At 39.2% G+C, this 21,538-nt stretch overlaps 2 protein-coding genes and 1 long non-coding RNA gene across 6 annotated transcripts in view; 2 read left to right on the top strand and 1 right to left on the bottom strand.

The window, feature by feature from the left end:
- The window catches only part of LOC117829928, a 44,021-nt gene that overhangs the window by 11,485 nt on the left and 10,998 nt on the right, over positions 1–21,538 (bottom strand). For 2 of the 4 annotated variants that reach the window (XR_004634711.1, XR_004634710.1), the window contains exon 3: positions 4,979–5,083. This is a non-coding gene — a long non-coding RNA (uncharacterized LOC117829928). Of the gene's footprint in view, positions 1–4,978; positions 5,084–15,028; positions 15,173–21,538 lie in introns of all 4 variants that reach the window. The other 2 variants (XR_004634712.1, XR_004634713.1) reach the window with 2 other exon arrangements.
- Positions 27–2,253, top strand: hoxb5b (homeobox B5b). Its single transcript, XM_034707741.1, has 2 exons — positions 27–853; positions 1,258–2,253. Exons 1-2 carry the CDS (start codon positions 205–207, stop codon positions 1,503–1,505), a joined length of 897 nt encoding a protein of 298 aa, XP_034563632.1. The 5' UTR covers positions 27–204; the 3' UTR covers positions 1,506–2,253.
- On the top strand, positions 7,303–21,044 carry LOC117829925 (homeobox protein Hox-D3-like). Its single transcript, XM_034707743.1, has 3 exons — positions 7,303–7,661; positions 17,889–18,219; positions 20,152–21,044. Exons 2-3 carry the CDS (start codon positions 17,982–17,984, stop codon positions 20,730–20,732), a joined length of 819 nt encoding a protein of 272 aa, XP_034563634.1. The 5' UTR covers positions 7,303–7,661; positions 17,889–17,981; the 3' UTR covers positions 20,733–21,044.

Raw genomic sequence — 21,538 nt, 5'->3', positions numbered from 1 at the left:
CCTCTTGAAGTCATCAGTGAGGATTTACGACTGGTCAACAAAGGCACGTGATTCCAGAACGCTCTCCCATATTTGGCCGCATACCTGGCAAAGTACAGTAGGGGCTTCATTGCTTATAATTCATGATTGCATCCATAAATCGTGCAAGCACACAGGATTATAGCGACAAAGATCTACAAATCGAGGCTTTAAAAATCCAAGCAAATGAGCTCTTACTTTGTAAACTCGTTCTCAGGGCGCTATCCAAATGGCTCCGACTATCAGTTACTAAATTATGGGACTAACGGCGCTGTGAGCGGCTCCTTCAGAGACCCTGGCACCATGCACTCCGGGTCTTTCGGCTACAACTACAATGGCATGGACCTAACCGTGAACCGCACCAACACCGGCAGCCAGCAGCACTTCCCGGCGGTGCGCGAGGACGCCCGGGGGTTCGGCCAGGACGCCCGTTACAGCAGACAGACTCCCAACTGCTCGCTCGCCTCTCCAGATCCGGTGCCGCAGCCGTCGTGCGCCACAGCCAGCCGGGATCCGCTGGACCAACTCAAGAGCCCCTCTCCTCCCTCCTCTGACCGGAGCGCGACCTCGAGCGGAGGCAACAACAACCTCAAACAAAGCACGAGCGCTCATTTCACGGAGATAGAGGACGCCACGGTCGCTTCAGAGACCGAGGAGGGCGCGCACAGCAGCGGCGGATCCGGCTCTGCTGCTTCCCGGGCGCAGCAGCAGCAGCAGCAGCAGCAACAGCAGCAACAGCACCAGGACCCCAATGCCACCTCCTCAACCCCTACATCAAATGATTGCCAAACACCACAAATATTCCCCTGGATGAGGAAGCTGCACATAAGCCATGGTATATTTACACTCTGCTAATATTTATATTTGAAGGATGTCATGCTCGTAAATCTGTCAGGTGTTGCATGAGTGAGCAGGGTGCTGTGCTGTGGGGTGGCTGGAAACTGGAGTGTTTTTTGTGGAGTGTTTGTGGGGGCTGCTGGCTCCAGATGAACCAGATGAAGGTTGAGGTGAAGTGCAGGGAGAGGATGCTTTAGAGATGTGGATTATAGGGCGCTGTTTGAGATACCTCGAGGAGAGGGGAAAGCTGTGAAAACATGAACCGTGGAGTGTGTGTGATGTTGCATGCTGCATCTCTATGTTGTGTGACCTCACCCAGCAGTCACCCCTCTCTGTGTCCTCATGTGTTGTGGTTGTGCAGTGCAGTTGCTAATTGTGTTAAAATTCTCTGTAAAATTGTAGATATGACCGGACCTGATGGGAAAAGGGCCCGAACTGCGTACACCCGGTACCAGACTCTAGAGCTGGAGAAAGAGTTTCACTTCAATAGGTACCTAACCAGACGGCGGAGGATAGAGATAGCCCACGCCCTGTGTCTTTCCGAAAGACAGATCAAAATCTGGTTTCAGAACCGCAGGATGAAGTGGAAGAAGGACAATAAACTGAAAAGCATGAGCCTGGTGACAGGAGGGAGCGCCTTCCACAACTGAATCACTTTTTGTTTTTGTTTTTGGAGGGAGTCAAAATAAAAAATCATAAAGAAAAAAACCCATAAAAAGAATCCATGAGTACTGTAAAGCTATTAAAGCGCAGCACCTTCCTTCCAGCATGCTATTGTGATAGAAGAAGAAGAAGTATTCTGTGGTGTTAAAATGCCATTTTTTTTAGTTCCTGTTGTTGTAGCTTATAGTTGTCCTATTTGGAGAAAAAAAAGATGTAAATATTACCTGTGAGGGTGGAGGGGGGGTGTTCATTAATGAATTGTCCTTTTTGCTCTCTCTGTCTCTCTTGAAGGTGTTTCAACTCTCAGCTCTTTATTGTGACTCTCTCGGTCTAACAGGAGTAAATTCATTGTACAGTTCTAGATATAAAAAAAAGAAGAAAAAAAAAGGAAGACAAAGTTTCCAAAACCATATGCTGCTCTTCATTGAATGTACCTGATGTATTCCGGGGGCCATTAAAGCGCTTTAGTGTAACTTTTGATGCTCTTTTTGATCTCGTGGCCAGATCCATTCAAAACTTTCAGAAACAAGCCAGGTGTTGTAGCTCGATAGGATATTTTGTGCATCTGTTATTATTATGATTATTATTATTATTGTTTAGGTCTAATTATGAGCAATGCAAATGTATTCAACCTGTCAATGTGATCAGTTTTTAGTGCAAAGGGTTATTCTGTGCATAGGCAGTGATGTAAGCTTTCTTCGCCAATAAGCTTTTTGTATTTGTAAGTGAACTCATAGCGCTTGGAAATAAAGTTTCTCTCAATTGCTTTGAGTGTCTCCTCGCTTGTGTTATGAGTGAGGGAAAAAACCCCCAAATAAAAGCCGGGGTTACAGGCTGCAATTTCGGCTTTGAATCCTCAAAGAAATGCGCACAAACTCCAGCTAATCATTAACCTCGCAGTGTCACATGAACAACAACATTTCAGGCTCCATTCTGCAGCAAAGAAAACAAACTTTCTCAAACTTACCTCCTCTGACTTCTCGCAGCGTGGTGGAGATTTTCCAGCAGTCAGTAAAAAATCCAAACAAATAAAAACAGAGTGTCTTTGGCTTTCAGGTGGGATATAAGCAAGGCTGAAGTTGGTAAAAATCCCCCCTTGCCAAAGATTGTATAGGCCTATATTACTTACAGACTGTGAAAAGTCACGTGAGGTCCATAAAGTTGGTTTTATGGTTTTGGGGAGTAGACAATGTACTATATAATTCACAACCTTGAATGAAAGTGACGGCTTAACTGCATGGATGGGACTGGAAAGGCTGGACTGCACGAGGGAGGCAGAGGTGTCCGGTCAGAGCTGCAGGACAAACTTATTTTGTATTAAAATAATAATATGGCTGCTGAAATATCATTTAGAAATAACACATTAGAATTAAAGTTTTTATTGTGGCTTTGGCTGAAATTTTTCCCAAAATGTAGTTCACACTCTTCAGATTGGAGTCAGATATTTTCCCCTTCACGCGCAACAGGAATTATTTCTCACTTTTCATAAAAACATCCAAACTTTTAGATTTTGTAAACCCGTCTTCAGGCCTTTATATCTGCACACTCTGCTCATATTAATGAGTTTCTCTAATTTACAAAAAAAGGAGAAAGAAACACTCAACTTTTTTTTTTTTTCAAAATGTTTTGAAGGAGAAAAAAAAAAAAGACAAATTCGAGTCTTTGTGCAGCTGACATGAAACGAACTTGAGCGAGCTCCTGGAGTGATTTATCCCGGTCTGAGGAGTCACAGAGCGGCCAAAGGTGAAGTCTCGGACAGCCCTGATGTGGACGCAGGCTTCACTGCTTTAACATAAAGACATCTCGCTCCTATATGTGCAGCCCTGTATGCATTGTCTCCCCGGGCCTCCACTAAAACATGTTCTCCTCAGGAAGGACTTTATCAGATTTGATGGTTTAGTCACAGACTTTCCCAAAAAGTGTTAGACTTTTCTTTCACAAATGTGGGAATGAAATTGCATTCAAATGTACAAAGCATTTAAATGTATCTTGCCTGGCTCAGCACCCCCTAAACATCCAATCCTAGAATCACCCCTGGGTTTAACCCCCTGGTTCAGAAATACAGTGAGAGAGAGAGAGTGTGTTTTAAAAGAGGCTCCATGTTGAGCAGTTAAAGTGCATCCCTTTGTTTTATTCAACAAACATTTAGGAGATGATTTTTGGTACACTTGTTAACCTTTTCATATCTTACTTTTTAAAAAATGCAAGAAAAAAAGGAGCTTTACAAAGACAAAAAAGAAAGAGAGGTAACATGGTGACAATAACTACAGATTTAAGCACTAATCTAAAACTAAGATTCCCAATGCAATCAATGCATGAAAGACTGAACAGGTAGCAGCTTTAAGGAAGCATCAACATCTTTTTCAACACTCCTATAACCTCTAACAAAATCAGCAAACATCACTTTGGATCAAACAGACATTTAGAACCTGTATCAGCTGCTTTTAAAACACAGGGTTGAAGGGAAGTACAACAGGGGACATACACTAGAATCAGAATCAGAATCAGCTTTATGGCCCAGGTGCAATATTCTCAAAGTCTCCTCAAACTCATCTCAGGTTGGGAAAAAAAAAAAAGTTAAAACCAGAGGAGGGCTATATGGGTCCCAGACATTTTCCACATATTCATAACTATTAAGTGGCAATTTAAGCAGCGTAATGAGTATTGCATATTGATAGGGGTAATCTGGAGCCGGATCTCATGCATTATTCATGGCGGCGGGGATCATCGCAGGGTCAGGAGACGGTGCATGCTGCAGCCGCAGATGCGTCAGGAGGAAGCGCACTGCTGCCACACTTTGCACTGTCACGATGGAGGCTCGCGTGCGGGGAGATATTTGGGTTTTGCACGTAAGAAAACAAATTCTACCTCCAAAATTATTACACTCTTCTTCTTTTTCATGCTTTTATATATATATTTTTAAAAAATCTGCAAAACTGCTCCATGAATAGAACAGATTCAGCTCCTCTTCTGTCTGCTCTGATTTTGAATTAAGATTTTAAAAAATGTGCACGATTTTTTTTGTGGGTTTTAGCACAAATTGGTGCACAATTTACACTCACAGCAAATTAAATGTGTTAAAAGGAACATTTTAATGATCAAAAACACACCTTTAAATATTTCACAGCATCAGTATGAGTCTGTTTGATGAGATATTCTCATGCAACTTCACTTTCAATGCATAAATCAGCCTAATTAATCCAAAATAATTTATGCAATTTAATATAAATCAGAAAATTCTAATTATTCACTTATTAGAGAATTAAAATGACAGAAAGAATCCCCTCACATTGACTCTAAAGCTGCCTCCATGATTTAACCCACATATAGAAATAGGTGGAATAATGTCACCTTGAGCTGTGTGTTTTTTTAATGAGTTCAGTTTGTGTGTGAGTGTGTGTGACATGATGCTGAACATCTGGCAGTCTGTGTGTGAGAGAGTGTGTGTGAGTGTGTTCACCTCTGTAGTACAGCTGCTCCTCCAGCAGAGGGCGCCTCAGACCGGCCCTCAGGATGATGGATGAGCTTTTCCTCCCGGAGTTCTTTGCGCTGATCGTGGAGGGGTCTGTGGGTTACAGAGCACAAACACCAGAGTCACTTCAGAGGGGGTTGTTAGATCTCTTCAGGTTATCACACAGATTAAAGAGGAGATAATGTGAGCAGAAGGATCTCAGATTCTTTATTTAGACTTCATTCACAGCTCAGTTTATTCATCCTTAAGGACTGAATCCTCAGGTATTTGTTCGTCTCTGAAGAGCTTTCCTTTTATATCATCAGAAACCACATGTTGAGGATGTTTTAGAGTATTTTGTTTGCTTACAACACTCCTTACACACACTCACTGGGTACAGTGGCCTTGAAGGGCTTCTGCGTCAATATTTTCAATGCAAAAACATTTAAATAAATGCAAAGACATGTTGTTCTTTTGCTTTTGTGAAATATTTTGGCTTGTTGTAAAATATTCTAGCATTTTGTGTAATTTTTCTGCATTTTATGAAATATTTTAGTGTTAAATGTTTTAGCTCTGTTTCATTGAGTCAATCTTTTAAGAGGTTTAACCCGCAGGTTTAGAAATAGAGTGAGAGAGTGTGTTTTATTAGAGGCTCCATGTTGAGCAGTTAAAGTGCACCCCTTTGTTCCATTCAACAAACATTTAGGAGAGCATTTTTGGTGCACTTGTTAACCTTTTCAAATCTTACTTTTAAAAAAATGCAAGAAAAAAAGGAGCTTTGCAAAGAGGAAACATAGACATTTCAAAAAAGAAAGAGAGGTAACATGGTCACAAGAACTACAGATTTAAGCACTAATCTAAAACTAAGATTCCCAAATCAATCAATACATGAAGGACTGAACAGGTAGCAGCTTTAAGGAAGCATCAACATCTTTTTAACACTCCTATAACCTCTAACAGCAAACATCACTTTGGATCAAACAGACATTTAGGACCTGTATCAGCTGCTTTTAAAACACAGGGTTGAAGGGAAGTGCAACACAGGACATACAGTAGAATCAGAATCAGAACCAGCTTCATTGGGTATGCTTGAACACACAAGGAATTTGTCTTGGTAAACTGTGCTCTCTTTGAACAAAGGCATAAGAATAAGGCATGCAAATCTAAATCTAAATATAATAACATCAACTATAAACACAGTAGAAGAAAAAGAAGACATACTTTTTAACATTTTGTATTTTATTGCACACACAAAAACACTTCTGAGGCAGGATGATACTTGAGAGGGAAATTCATGCATGTACACAGTTTTGCTAATACATTTCCATGATTTTGCATAACTTCTCCACGACACAGGAGCACATTTTCATCACTGTATAGTCTCTAAAAATGGCCGAAGAGCAAAACCTCCAATCTGAAAAATTCACTTTTTGAGAAAACAAAAAAAACTTTAAGTTTTCTTGCAGAATTCTATTTGTTAAAGCTACCCAATACACAATAATTTTGGACTGTATATCTATATCATGTGTTTTCCTGGATCATTGTGCAGATAGGAGCTTTTGCGCTTTGGCCGTCATTATGTCAACTTAAATGTATCACAGCTGTGTGGTTTGATAAAAAAAATCTACATTCATTCGAGAAACCCTGACCCACCCGTAAGAGATACACAGAGTTATCACATATGCTCTGTTATAGAGGCATTTGAGAGGTACATCTCCATGACTTCATCCATGCCAGGAGATTGCAGTCTTCAAATTCCATGACATTCCCATGTTTTCCCTGATCGTACAAACTCTGTTCATGACAACAAATGTGCAGGAGGAGCCAAAATAAAGCCATCAGAGCTTGTCCTGTGAGAAATGTTCAAAATGATGCAGTGCAGACGGATAAAGACAACACATGAGGGTGCAAAGTGAGGGAAATGAGGGGGGAATAAATGTAGAAATGAGGATAACATTTATTATTTTATTTGTTTTATTAATCCTAAAGGAGATATTTCAGTATTTTCACTCTGTTATTGAACACACTGCACACACACAGACCAGAAATAGCCAAAAATATTCCAAAATTAAAAAACAGTGGTGCAAAAATGAGATAAAATCATGTCTAAAAGGTAGATGTTCCTCCCTAAAGTGTGAGTGCATTGTAAAAGATATGAGGGGATTATTAAGTGGACACTAAAAATAGTCTCATTGTGAGGGAGCAGCAGTTTCTGTCCTCCTGCCAGCTCAGCCTGACGACCTGTCATCTATATATACCCTGTAGATCCGAATTTGTGTAGAAATAACAGCAGCCGCAAGTTCGTGTCTGGGGGAGTATGTAGGTGATGACATTCATCTCTGAGACAAACTGGAATTAAAAAGCTAAGGATGTTTAATTTATTGTTTAAATGCAGAGGTTTCTGGTTGTGTGTGTTTGAAGTCCCTCACACTGTCTCTCTCCCTTCCTCCCTCTTGTAGCTGCACTGTGTTGCTGAATATGACATCTGTGAAAGTTGCAGGACAGGCCTTCAATGTGGGTCATTGTTCAGCACGTCATTTATCTTCTTTTCACGGCGCCTGGCCTGCGGTCGAGGAGGAGTTTTAGTTTGCAGGGAAACGTGAGGAGGACCTCAAACAAACAGCTCCAACGGACTCCCAACAGACCGGACTGAGAACCGGCTCTCTGATGACGAGATGACATCCACAGAAATGTAAGTTCAAACCAAACATGTTTGTTTACTGTGTTTATGTTTGTGATTATCTGGAGCACTTTAAGAGCAGCAGTTAGATTAAATGATTTACACACATCAGAATGTGTCTGTAAGCAGATACAAAGACATATTTAATAGTGATGAATGTCGTGTTAATCTGAATTTTATCATTTTTTAATGATGATAAATGTTAAATTATTACAACCATGCATTACAATGAATTATCTCTTTACATAGGAGCTGTTTAAAATGGGAACATATTCAGATCTTGTTCTACAGATTAAAGTCACTGTAAGGAATTTTTAACTGGGTGTAAAACAGATTAAAATTATTAGTGATGCTTCTTTATGACCTACAAAAACAAACACAGCTCTCAGTGACATGATCGAAAATGTCTATATTATAGTTTTTATTGCGTGTAACCATGAGAGGGGGTAGGTGTCAGACCAGCACACTGAAGAAACAGCCTCTTGTTATATCTAAAGAGCAAATATTCACATTAAATGATATATTTGACTTTTAAAAGAAAGCAGGGTGAGATTATTCTTCAGCAAAGAGATAAGATGTTCATCATTTGTCCACAGGGGGCGCCAAAAACGACACAAACTTAAAGTTCCTCACAGGAGCTTTAAATAGCACGAGAAAAAGACATGCAACAAACTCTTACTTCAGTGAAAGCACAAAGAAGAGTATAAAATGTAAAATAATTTATTGTACAGATTATAAATATAATAATATTATATATATATATATTACACGTGATAATTCCAGTGGTTGTTAACCATGTGGCCACTTAAAGCTCCTGAGAGGATTTTTTAACTGGTTATGAAACAGACTCAAATTCATATTAATGGCTCTTTATGACCTAAAAAAAAAAAAAACCATCAACAAGAAAAATGACTACCTCTATATAATTGATTTAAATGTGTGTAATGAGTGGAGGGGGGTAGGCGCCAGGCGAAGTGATAAACTGCACATTTTTGTGTTTTTTTTTTACCTTTACCCCAGCAAAGTGTCTTAATGTGTTTTATATTTGACTCTAGAAAGAGAGCAAGATGACATATTTGTCAAGACTAAATATTTTCACATGTACAGGATAAAATAAGCAAAAGAAAATATTCGTCCACAGGGGGCGCCAAATTCAGTACTGAGCAAAAGTTCCTCACTGGAGCTTTAAGGTGGAACTTTTTGGAAAATGTAATATAATTAATTCTGATAAAACAAGATAATTAACAAGTGCATCTAAAAATAATAAGTCTATCGTGATAAAGTTAATTTTTATTTGTAATGACATTACATTTTTAAAGAAGCTTGAAGTGAAATATTCAAAAATGTTTAGCTGTAAGCCAAAATCACTAAAATTAAAAAATATTAAAATTACTTGAAACATTTTTGTTAATGTGAAGAATTAATTAAATTTTACTTTATTAAATAACTGATGGAAAATATTTAACCTTTTCCCAATATTTGAGTCTTTTTGATATCTACTAATATTAATTAATTTGTAATTAGTGCTAATTTTCTCAAAGAAAAAATGCAACGTGCCACAAAAATTAGATATAAACCATAGATATAAACCCACAAAGCAAAAATACCTCAGTTTGGCAAGAGAACCTTAAAATGTAAATTATTTTGTCTCAACTATTTGTACCCCTCCTCCCCTGCTGTAAGTGTGAGGTGAAGACTGCAGGTGTGTGTATCTCTTTGGTAAGGTTTATATGTTATCATCAAAATGATGTAAATAAAAACAATCAAAGCACCACAGCGTAATTAAAGCTCCTGTGAATAACTTTTAGTTGGGCTGATTTTGGCGCCCCCTGTGGACAAAGGTGTGCATCCCACTCTTTGGGTATTTTATCCTGTACATGCCAAGAATAAAAAAGTCATCCTGCCTTCTTTCTAATGAATCTCTCATTGTGTAACAAAAGGCTGTTTCTTTCAGTCAATTATCTGGTCTGACACCTACCCCCTCACAGCGTAAAAATCCTCACAGGAGCTTTAAAACGACTTTAAAGGTGGAGTTACTGACAGACACTGCTCAAAGGAGCCTTCAAGGAACATTACAGTTCTTTAATAATCACTAATATCTGCTAACAGTCACATCATGGTGTGTTATGACTATTATTAATGTTTATAAGCTTCTTATAAACATTAATAAAGTGAAGTGTTATCGAGGTGACGTGGAGTTTAAAGGCTTCAATTTAATATGTTTTATTTCATGTTAAAAATTAAGATTTCTTTCTGACTATTTCTTTAACTGGGTGAAAAAACCTTGAAAATATATATATTTTTTAAAGATGATTTTTATTTATTTCATTTATAGTTTATTCGCATTGTTGTCGTAGTTTTCTGAGGGACATGAAGTTGAAGTCAGAGCTGTACATCCTCTCATGGTGCACACGTGGCTCCTGCAGCTAATTGAAAGAGAGGCTTCAGAGCGCTGCTTTTGTCAGCGGGCCTGAGCACAGAGAAGAGGAGGAGGAGGAGGAGGAGGAGAAGGAGGAGGAGGAGGAGGGTGTACATGTCCATTACAGATCAGACAGGCAGCATGAAGAGAGAGTGTGTGTGTGTGTGTGTGTGTGTGTGTGTGTGTGTGTGTGTGTGTGTCACCGACTACAGGCCACAGAGATCAGACATGAATTTATATTTATACTGTACGTCTTCATTCTGACTTGTAATTCCATGCTGCTCCATCTACATGCTCCCCTCCTCTTCCTCCTCCTCCTCCTCCTCCTCTTCCTCCTCCTCCTCTCATACATCACAGAACATTTAGACTTTGTGAAGACAGCGCACTTACTGCTGATTTTCTTTGTATTTATATGACACTTTTTATAGCACTATAAAGGCCATCAGGGAGATTTATGCCTCTGTATATGCTAAGTTGCTAGCCTAATAGGTACACCTCTGTGTGGTGATGTATGTGCAGCCAATGTCGAGGAATAAAAACATGTCACACATCCGATACAATTCCTACCAAAAGTTATTTGATGAAAAGGTTCTGTCACTTTAAATTTGCAGAGCTGTTAACGCACATCTCATGGCCTTCATCAGTTCTTTGTGTCAGCTCACTTTTTACTGTTCTTCAGGCTGAAAGCTCATAAATATGCCAGTTTAGTGAGACTCCAGCTCAAGCTTCATATCATTGAACTTTTTCTCTTTAAGTTGATAAAAAAATCCTTGAAGAAGGACTTTTAGAATGCCAAAGAGAAGCTTCCATCGGCATTGGCATATGCAGCTAACATGCTGAAATGTGTCTGCATGTGAATTAATGTGCTGATCGTTTATAAAAAAAGCTACTGAAATACATCCTTTCTTTTCTTTTTCTTTCCTTTCCATTCCAAACTAGTCCAGTCCACTCCACTCCAACCACTCGATTCCATTCTGTTCCATTCCAAACTAGTCCATTTCTATCCACTCCATTCGACTCCATTCCATTTCTCTCTATTCCACTCCATTCCACTCCATTCCACTCCACTCCATTCCACTCTATTCCACTCTATTCCACTCTATTCCACTCCATTCCACTCCACTCCATTCCACTCTATTCCATTCTATTCTATTCTATTCTATTCTATTCTATTCATTCCATTCCATTCCATTCCATTCCATTCCATTCTATTTCATTCCATTCCATTCTATTTCATTCTATTCCATTCCATTCTATTCTATTCTATTCCATTCCATTCCACTCTATTCCATTCCATTCCATTCCATTCTATTCTATTCATTCCATTCCATTCCATTCCATTCCATTCCATTCTATTTCATTCCATTCCATTCTATTTCATTCTATTCCATTCCATTCCACTCTATTCCATTCAACTCCACTCCATTCTAATCCATCCCTTCCCATTCAACTCCACTCCATTCCAATCCATCCCTTCCCATTCCATTCCACTCTGTTCCATTCTATTCCATTCCATTTTATTCCACTCCATTCCATTCCATCCCTTTCCGCCAAACTTATACAAAAAGGGAAATGAATTCCTCTTTGGAGCTTGTTTGCATAAAGGTCCGTTTAAAGACATTTGTGGAGCTTTTGAGTTTCATCTCATGACCTCCAATACGCACATGTTGGCCCCATTGTCATATTAATGGTTATAAAAGGCTCATAGCTCCTGTCCAGTAAGTGTATTTTGTCCTAAGGCGTTGTGTGAAGCTTATATTTTCGTATTGTTTAATGATAAATTCTCATAACTTGTCAAATTTTGTTTTACAATGACATAAACTGAGAAAACTCTGCATGATTCCAGGGATACTTTAGCTTTAGTTTTAGCATTTGCAACAAATAAACTTGAAAATGGATGTACGTAAAAACTTTTAAATCATATAGCCTTCAGTAGCATATACAGTTAGCTGTGTTTTCACTGTTATTTAACCCATGAGACACTCCAAACTATAAACTACTGAAAGTCCTGAGGTGTGGTTGAAAGCTCCTGATTATGCCCTGAGAGTTGACCTTGTGCTGTGAGTTAGAGTCTGCGATCATTACAGGCTGATAATAAATCTTACAGCCAGGCGAGCTGCTGGTGACTGTAGGCCCCATGAAAAACATCAAACCGGGCCTCATGACTTCACTACAGCGGATGTTCTGATATTTTTAGGGTCCCTGTCAGTCATGGGCCTTTACTGTAGAATCATACTAACTTTTCTCCTCCCTCCTGCTTACAGTTAAATATAGCTGCATGATTACAGAGGCTCTGCATCGAGTGCAATAGTTTTAACCATGTGTTTGTAATAAAGCTGCCTTTGCACAATCAGATTTTTTGATTTTGATGAAGTCTGGTCTTGATTGATTCCAGGAAACATTAAGGCTCAGCACAGGTCCACATGGGAACATGACATAAAACAATAAGATATTAAAATAAAAGATTGAAGGTACAAAAGTCAGAAATAATGATACCTGAAGTCATGTCTGTTTTTAATGCAGTGACTTCCACTACAGAGTCATGTCTGTTTTTAATGCAGTGACTTCCATTACAGATTCAAGTCTGTGTTTAATGCAGTGACTTCCACTACAGAGTCAAGTCTGTGTTTAATGCAGTGACTTCCACTACAGAGTCATGTCTGATTATAATGCAGTGACTTCCACTACAGAGTCAAGTCTGTGTTTAATGCAGTGACTTCCACTACAGAGTCATGTCTGATTATAATGCAGTGACTTCCACTACAGAGTCATGTCTGTTTTTAATGCGGTGACTTCCACTACAGAGTCATGTCTGTTTTTAATGCAGTGACTTCCACTACAGAGTCATGTCTGTTTTTAATGCAGTGACTTCCACTACAGAGTCATGTTTGTTTTTAATGCAGTGACTTCCACTACAGAGTCATGTCCTTTCTTAATGCAGTGACTTCCACTACAGAGTCATGTCCTTTCTTAATGCAGTCACTTCCACTACAGAGTCATGTCTGTTTTTAATGTGGTGACTTCCACTACAGAGTCATGTCTGTTTTTAATGCAGTGACTTCCACTACAGAGTCATGTCTGTTTTTAATGCAGTGACTTCCACTACAGAGTCATGTTTGTTTTTAATGCACTGACTTCCACTACAGAGTCATGTCTGGTGTTAATGCAGTGACTTGCACTACAGAGTCATGTCTGGTGTTAATGCAGTGACTTCCACTACAGAGTCATGTCTGTTTTTAATGCAGTGACTTCCACTACAGAGTCATGTCTGTTTTTAATGCAGTGACTTCCACTACAGAGTCATGTCTGTGTTTAATGCAGTGACTTCCACTACAGTCATGTCTGTTTTAAATGCAGTGACTTCCACTACAGAGTCATGTTTGTTTTTAATGCAGTGACTTCCACTACAGAGTCATGTCCTTTCTTAATGCAGTCACTTCCACTACAGAGTCATGTCTGTTTTTAATGCAGTGACTTCCACTACAGAGTCATGTCTGTTTTTAATGTGGTGACTTCCACTACAGAGTCATTTCTGTTTTTAATGCAGTGACTTCCACTACAGAGTCATGTTTGTTTTTAATGCACTGACTTCCACTACAGAGTCATGTCTGGTGTTAATGCAGTGACTTGCACTACAGAGTCATGTCTGTGTTTAATGCAGTGACTTCCACTACAGAGTCATGTCTGTTTTTAATGCAGTGACTTCCACTACAGAGTCATGTCTGTTTTTAATGCAGTGACTTCCACTACAGTCATGTCTGTTTTAAATGCAGTGACTTCCACTACAGAGTCATGTCTGTTTTTAATGCAGTGACTTCCACTACAGAGTCATGTCTGTGTTTAATGCAGTGACTTCCACTACAGAGTCATGTCTGTTTTTAATGCAGTGACTTCCACTACAGAGTCATGTCTGTTTTTAATGCAGTGACTTCCACTACAGAGTCATGTCTGTTTTTAATGCAGTGACTTCCACTACAGAGTCATGTCTGTTTTTAATGCAGTGACTTCCACTACAGAGTCATGTCTGTTTTTAATGCAGTGACTTCCACTACAGAGTCATGTCTGTTTTTAATGCAGTGACTTCCACTACAGAGTCATGTCTGTTTTTAATGTGGTGACTTCCACTACAGAGTCATGTCTGTGTTTAATGCTGTGATGCCTGATATTATGTAGTGTAGATGATGAAATTCACTAATTCTGTCATGTTACTTTGAGGAACATTATTCTGAAACTGTTGAACTATTTGCTCACGCAGTCTCTCTCAGATTGGTGAATGTTTTCCCATGTTTCCTTCTGAGAGACTCAACCTCTCTGAAGTGTCCTTTTTATACCCAGTCATGTGACTAACATGTTGATCATTAACCCCCATTGTTAGAAGATGTTCCTCCTGATAATTATTTTTAGTGCATTACAAAACAAAGTGTTTTGTTGCCCCAGAGCCAACTTTTTTGACACACATTTCTAGCATCAAATTTAAAATGAGGATCTTTTTTTTCCTAAATGAGAAAAAAAAAAGCTATTTATGTTGGCCATTCAATATATTTCAATTAAAATGAAGGTTTAAAGGATTTACAAACTATCAAAATCTGCACTCAGACTGTTTTGGAATTGTGGTTGTAGAATTAGCTGGGATCCTGCTCACCCTGTTGGTATTCTAATTTGCATAACCACAATTACTTAATGCATTATTTCTACTGTCATACTTTTAAGATTATCTAATACATAAATAGAAGGTGTCTTATAAGATGTAGTTTTATAACACAACAGGTTTTTTGGTAAAGTAGCCTAATTCTGAGGACATGTTTTCATCTTGAATCAACTTAAATTAAATAAGCTCACTGCTGCTCCAGAATAAGAGCCTGGTATGGATCTGTTAAATCTATATTCAAATGCTCTATTTGTTGACATGCACGGCTCAAAGATCAAAGGTGCTCCCCTGCATTAATTAGTTAAATATTACCTCTCAGAGCCAATCAGAGCGATCGAGCTGAACGTGAAGATGAGAGATCAAAGCAGCCGCCTATCGATCCCCCTCACATCACCACCTCCACCTCCTCCTCCTCCACCTCCATCAGTCTGACGGTCAGCCTGTGAAACAGAGCGCCTGGGCCTTTATTATGACAGGCTGAACTTCTGCCTGCATGCTCCACATTTCCACAAAGGGATTTAAATGAGAAAGAAGACGTAATGCAGTGGGTATGTGAGTGTGTAAAAGCAGCAGACTAAATACTGATAGCTTTCTCTGCTGGGATTATTTATGACCAGCTCTGGCATGGCTCCTAAATGGGGATGTTGAATTTATTATTACAGGGTTGGACACGTTCCCAGGAGTGTTTATTATACACAGAACAGAGACGTGCATGCTCTCATTGCTGATTTTTTTTTTAAGACTGAAAATGCATCTTAATTTCTTCACAATGAAACTACAAAAAAATGCTTTTATTTTCTTATTTTAATTAATGCATTAAAGGCCTCTAAATGTGCAATCCTCTTATCGCTTCAAATTAAATATAATGTTAAATATTTAGATATTTAAATTCTGCTTTTACTGCAATTAACATGTAGATAAAATAGCCTTGTCTTATCTTCATCACAGGAGCTATTACCATATATGAGCGTGCATGATCAGCAGAAACGGGTTCTTTTCCACACACACACACACACACACCCACACTCACACACACACAGGCTGACATTGTGTGCAGAAATGCTTTGCAGGGCGGTGTGAGCTGCAGAAACACTGTCCACTCTGCTTCATGCACGTCCACCACCTCCTCCTCCACAGTCACTGAGGCGCCTTTTGCTCTGCAGGGATTATTTCAGTAATCTGGGATTTTTTTTTTCTTATATCAAAAGGTGAGAGGAGCACGAGGAGGCAGGATGTAGTGTTTGTTTCCACGCGGATTGTTTCAGGTCGGGATGAATGTGTGCTGTGGAGGTACGGCAGCCGGGCTGGGTTATGTGTCTTTATGATTTACGAGCCTGACTCCAGCAGCGGTTCAACCAGAGTTCAGAAAGCTGCATGCCTCCAGACTTATTCTCTCTCTCTCTCTCTCTTTCTCTCTGTCTCTTTCTCTCTTCACACTGCTGCTTCTCTCACTCTTTAAAAAATCTGCTGCTGAATAATTCTGCTCTGTTTAATTTCACATGAAGAGTGCATTAAATGTAATCTGAGATATTCTCCTGGAGGATGTTTCGTTGTCTTCCTCCTCCAGGCTGCAGCGCACAACAGACTGTGTGTGATTTTTGTGTGTTTGATGGATGAGTTTTTCACCAGATTCTGATGCAACATTTAATTTTCTTGCTTGAAAATGCCAGAGACAGAATTATACATTATTGAATAAAGGCTGTTATTTATTAACAGTCACAGGACTAATTTAATTTCAGGAAACAGAGTTTAAAAAATGAATGCTTTATTTATATTAAATGCACTTTTGTTTTATGGGCTTATTTATGTTTGTTAGAGGTTTTTTTTTTTTTTTAATTATGTGTAATGCATTTTCTGTTTGAATGGCTGATTATGTTTGGATCTTTGTGTGCAGACTAATTAGTGTGTGTTTCCCATTTTTCTTGTTCTTGTGTTTTATTTATCATTTTCAAGAGAACAAAAATCATTAGAAAATAACCTGAAATAATTGGATCTTTTGTTTCATTGGAACAGAAAATAAAAAGAGAAGGAGCTTCGTGGAAGGCCAGTTTGGTTTGCATTCATTATCATGGGTTCAAAAGAAAATAATCATTTAATTTCTGCACAAGATTATCCTCAAATTTAAAGGGTTATTTCCAAAAACTCAATTTCCCATGCTGAAAGAAAGATTCATGCTAGCTCAAAGTGTTCAGGATTGATAAAGGGGGAATTATCTATTTATTTCTTATTATAGGGATTTATTTCCACCACACTCTCTATTTTATAAATCCAGGAGCAGCTTGTGGGAGGTCACTACATAAAATCTGGAAGATTATCTTTAGTTTTGGTGTTTTCAGAGGTTTATTAAGGATGCACTCTTTATTTCCTGTGGCCTCTCCTTCTTAGAGAGGCCTATGGTAAAGGAGTGAGGTCTACGTTTAATTGTTAGAGGTTAATGAAAGAAGAATTATTTAATTTCTACACAGATTATCTTTGAATCTCTTGTTTTCAGCGGGCTAATTTACTCCAAAATCCTCAGTTTCTGTGTATCTCTCCAGGTTAGGCTTGTGGTAGGCCAGTGTGGTTTGAAAGAGGTTAATAAAATGTAAATAGCTGTATTCCTCTGCTTGATTATTCAGCAGTGCTTGTTTTTAGGGGGTGTCCTCCATCTGTATCTTTTATTCCCAATGACATCTGAGCCTTCAGAGGCTGAATCTGCAGGATTATCCACAAATCTCTTATTTTAGGGGGTTTTCTTTCTACTAAAGTCTTTATTTTCTGTGGCTTCTCAGTCTTGGAGAGGCTTGTGGTGTTTCAGGGAGGTCCACAATACATTTTGGGGGTTTAAGAAAGGAAAATAGTTTCATTTCTGCACAAAATTTGCAGGATTTTCAAGGAATGATTTGTTTTTATTTTTATTTTTTAATTTTCCATAGATATGTTGTCCAAGAGAGGCTCTAGTTTGAGTCACATTAAATGTTTAGGGGTAAATTGTTCTATTTCTGCAGGGTTTGCAGGATTCTCTCAGACTATCTTGTTTTTAGGGGGTTTCTTTCTGCCAAACTCTTTCTATTCCGCGGCCTCTGTGTCCAGGAGAGGCTTGCTATTCATGTCAGCAGACTATTGAGTTGATAAGATGGATCATGCAGTCTCCTCCCTGATTCTGTCCCCGTCTTTTTTTCTCCCCTCTCAGGCCAGAAGCGCAGGGCTTTCTGGAAACCTGCCATGTGACATTTGGCTGTCGACGCTGCGTCAGAAGGTCAAAGGGAAGGGGGCTGCACGTTTCATGGAAATGCAGAAAACCAGCGAAAACCTGCAACACATCCGGCACCACGACTTCTTCAGCGAGGCTTTGGAGGATGTCGGCGGGTTCGATGGTGGACATGAGGCGGCTGCAGCAGACACGTTTGAGCGCTCGTGCTCCCGGAGGTCCAGACAGCAAAAGTTCCCCATGAGCAAAAAGATTTTCCCCTGGATGAAAGAGTCCAGACAGGCAGAGCAGAAACCCGGCAGGAGGATCACAGGTCTGTATGAGGCCTTTTCATTCAGATTGCCTTCATTAAGAAAATGAGCTTTTATTTTCTCTTTGAGGGTCAGAAGGTCAGCAGGCCATTAATCAACCCACAGACAGACATGAAGCCTGAGGATACACACCTTGGCTCAGGTTTAAACCTCACAGCAGTTCAGAGAGGCCATTTAAAAAGATAAACAATAACACTATGTAAGTGGTGGTTACACACTGCTGCTGAAAATAAATACAAATGTAAAATGATTTGGATTAAATGTTTATATAACTATTTATAGAGATATTATGAAGTGGGTAATTTTCTCACCATTTAAACAAAAATTATATTCAGACTACCCAATGTAACAAAAGGTATGAAAACAATCAAACTGGAGCACAAATAATTTTACACAGCTAAACACAGGATCAATTGGTTTACCTACAGTTAGCAGAGCTAGCACCACCAGGTTAACATTCACATGCCTGTACTGGTTCCTCATTGCTCTGGTGGAGTGGTTATATGTCAGTTTAATCAGACACAGCCATACATACAACTTTACCTCCATTTACTAGATCAACATACTGACAAACCACACCATCTGTCATCTGAGCCTGTTTACATCCAGGTAGTAGAGCGTGTGGGTGGCTGCTACAGCTTTGACACAACATATAGGCTTGCCAATATTTCCGGCCTATAATAAAATACTAATTATTAATGTAATTGACCACTAATTCTGCTGCTGACTAGCAAGGGTGAATAAATTTAATCCTCATGCCCATTTAATGTCCTGATCACAGAGCTTCTTAATATGTGATTTAATTTGAAAAAGCATCTTAATGAGTTATTTTCTTATTTTTTTACTTTAAAAGGCCTGATAATAATTCCTCATCATGGGTCTAATTTTTAATCACCTTAAGATATTAATTTGTCTTGGAGGCCATTACAGATACACATTTTTCCTTATGACCTTTGACCTCTTTCTTTAAAACAGAAAAACTCCAGATACCTGATATTTGGAAAGACTTTCTTTTAATCAAAAAAAAACAGCAACCATGTGAGTTACACTTAAACCTCCTTGTAATTTAAATAGTTGGATCATTCGTTTAATTTCAGTATTGTTTATATAAATTTGTTTTCTTAGTAGGCCTCTATATGTAGGCTACTCTATGGTATTATGTACCAAAACCCTGAGCAACACCAGAGTCTGTCTTTAGTTTGGATTATCTATTATTTCTGGATCTATTTATTCAGTCTAGATTAGTTGAACTTGTATGTTCTGGTAACACTTCCTATAATGAACAAAAGAAACGTGAACAGAGCTAATTAATAAAACATTAACCTGCCTATGAGCTAAATGCAGACCTACTTAAAATAAAAAAGGTTTCTCTTCATTTTTTTTTTACATTTTCAGAGCTTAAAATTAACATGATTTTCATTTTTTGTTTTCTAGATTAATTAGATCTAGAATTAGATCTTCGATTAGTTGAATGGTAGGAGTTGTTTGACATTTTAATGCTATAAATAACTGTGAAATAGGAGCAAAAAATAATTAAATATTCACATTTAAGAATCTGAATCAGAGAGCTTTGACTTATTTTTGTCAAAGACTTTTTATGTATTCTAAAGATAATTTGAGATTAATTAAATAGTTGAAAAATAATCGGTTAATCGTTAAAGCTCTAACAATGAACAAAGCTTGCAACAAAGTGCATGCATTGGTGACCTTATTTGCAGTATACATATTTATATTTTGGACTACTGAAAGAGTTCAGAGGTTTTGTTACAGGGAAAAAACACAGACTAAGAAAAGAAATGAACTAAATAGTAAAATCACTGAAAAGTCAAGACCTCTTTACGAAAGAGGTCAGATAAAAATGGAGACACCTCCCGTGAACCGTTTTGACCCCCTGACTGAAGCCTGTTTGGTCCCCTTTTTGTTTGTCTCAACAGAATGCACCGAGAAGTGTCCGAGCGCGAGCCCGGTCTCCAAGAGGTCGCGCACCGCGTACACGAGCGCGCAACTGGTGGAGCTGGAGAAGGAGTTCCACTTCAGCCGCTACCTGTGCAGGCCGCGGCGCGTGGAGATGGCCAGCCTGCTCAACCTGCACGAGAGGCAGATTAAGATCTGGTTCCAGAACCGGAGGATGAAGCAGAAGAAGGACGAGAGAGTCCAGGGCCTCGCTAACACCACCACCACCACCACCACCTCCTCCTCACCCCCGTCCTCCCCCTCCGCCCCGGGCAGCCCCACTCTGTCGAGCCTGGGTTATGTCCATCTGGGCGGGGATTACCAGCCGGCCTCTCCTCCGCTCAAGTCCCAACAGCACCATCAGCCCCAGCCGGCGTACCCGGCAGAGTACTCCAAATATGCAGCTCCAGGCTTCACGCACGGCCCGCAGCTTCACGTGCAGTACAACACGCACTCCAGCTCCCACACAACAGACCTCGATGTGGATGTTAGTGGGTCATATTTCTCACAGAGCTGCACTCAGGACAGAATCATGCAGGCTCCAAAACTGACCCATCTGTAGGACGCAAGAATCCTCCAAAACTTTACCTTTCACTCCCAGAGAAGACTCCACTGATCCACCCTGATGCATGCATTTTTATTTATTTATTTATTTGACTAATTAATCTAAATATTAGTCTCAAGTCTCAGCTTTTTAAAAAATATTTATTTATATTTATCCACCATGTGATTTATTTTGTGTTAACGTTTACGCATGGGTCTGATCTTGTTTGCACTTACTTCAGGACATGTTTAAATGCAGCCCTGTGTGTTCAAAATTAAAATGTGATGTGCTGTTATTTCAGCTACAGAAATAAAACACAATTTGCTGACACCAGACTCTCTAGAGTAAATACTTCTCAAATAGCCAGGATTTTAAAAAGAAGTCCCTGAAGCTGCCAAAACGCCGAAATTTCATTTTTGTGCGCAAAATCCAAATGAGCACCAAAAGTCTTTAACAGCACATTAACTCTTCCTTAATTACAGGCGCCTCACGGATGAGTGTGGACGTGATGGGTTTCTGAAGATATTACATTATAGTCTCGGTGTCGTTAACTCTCCAGCGCGAAACAAAAAGAAGAGAGAGGAGGAAAAAAAAGTGTACATTGTGAAATGTGTCTTTGTTCTCTTTTGGGGTAAAGTGGGCCACACAGGCTGTCAGTGCGTAAAAAGAGCGCGTGATGGATCACTGGGTTCACTGCGCTGCTCTTCAGTCTGTCTGCAGGATTCATGTGGTGGAAAGGAAGACATCTTTGGGTAAAAAAGCTAAAGCACATTTTGAACACACTTTGACTTATTTTGGGATCAATTTACAGCAAGTTTCCACTC

This window comes from Notolabrus celidotus, chromosome 18, assembly GCF_009762535.1.
Source record: "Notolabrus celidotus isolate fNotCel1 chromosome 18, fNotCel1.pri, whole genome shotgun sequence".
Classification (NCBI taxonomy): domain Eukaryota; kingdom Metazoa; phylum Chordata; class Actinopteri; order Labriformes; family Labridae; genus Notolabrus; species Notolabrus celidotus.
Note: the sequence above shows the minus strand (reverse complement) of the source record. Positions and strands in the feature narration are given on the sequence as shown.